Source organism: Lipotes vexillifer, unplaced genomic scaffold, assembly GCF_000442215.2.
Source record: "Lipotes vexillifer unplaced genomic scaffold, Lipotes_vexillifer_v1.1 scaffold12, whole genome shotgun sequence".
Lineage (NCBI taxonomy): Eukaryota > Metazoa > Chordata > Mammalia > Artiodactyla > Lipotidae > Lipotes > Lipotes vexillifer.
The window spans coordinates 2,890,000-2,890,722 of record NW_006796716.1 but is presented as its reverse complement, the minus strand read 5'-3'; the positions used below and the strand labels follow the sequence as shown (position 1 = coordinate 2,890,722).

At 71.6% G+C, this 723-nt stretch overlaps 1 protein-coding gene across 1 annotated transcript in view; it reads right to left on the bottom strand.

Annotated features, from left to right (window-relative positions):
* Positions 1-723, bottom strand: part of SRRM3 (serine/arginine repetitive matrix 3) — a 33,803-nt gene that overhangs the window by 3,110 nt on the left and 29,970 nt on the right. Inside the window, exon 11 of the mRNA XM_007468890.1 lies at positions 49-216. Coding sequence (XP_007468952.1) covers positions 49-216 — 168 coding nt within the window. The remainder of the gene's footprint in view (positions 1-48; positions 217-723) is intronic.

Genomic DNA, 723 nt, shown 5'->3' with positions numbered 1-723 from the left:
CGCCGACGCCGAGGACCGCGAGCGCCGCCGCCTCCGCCGCCGCCTCCGCCGCCGCCGCCGCCGCCGCCGCCTGGCCGCCCCGCCGGCCGCGCGGCCTCCTCTGCCCTGCGACGACGGCGCCGAGCGCGGGCTCGGGCTCTCCTTCCCCCGCGCGGGCGGCGTGGCTGCGCCGGCCTCCGCCTGGTCGCGGGCCCTGGGCGAGGGCGAGCTGGGCTTCTGACGGGGAGAGAGGCAGAGAGGGCACGTAGGGGGTGGAGAGGGGACGGAGAGGGCGACAGAAGCAGGCAGAGACGGAGAGACAGAGGAGACGGAGAATGCAGAGGGGCAGAGGCAGAGGCAGAGCCGAGAGGAAAGAGACGGGGAGAGGTTAGAGAAGCAGAGAGACAGAGCGGAGACAGGAAAGGAGAGACAGAGAGAGAGGACAGATCCAGAGAAGGAGCGAGAGGCCGAGGGGGAGAGAGCGGGCGGGCGGGGTGGGGGGAGAGAAGGAGAGGGGGCTTTCACCGGGCCCAGGCCGGGGGCTGCCAGTCCCGGAGCATCGCACACACGGTTCCCCGCGCCTGCCCTGCCTCTGCCTCTCCTGAGTGTCCACCTTCTGGCCTCAACAGTGCAGCTCATGCAAGGTTCTCGGCATGCAAAACACAAGAGGGACGGAGCGGTGGGGGTGGGGGTGGGCTGTCAGGGAGGGGGAATCCAGGATGGGCACGGGGGCTGGCATTGCCC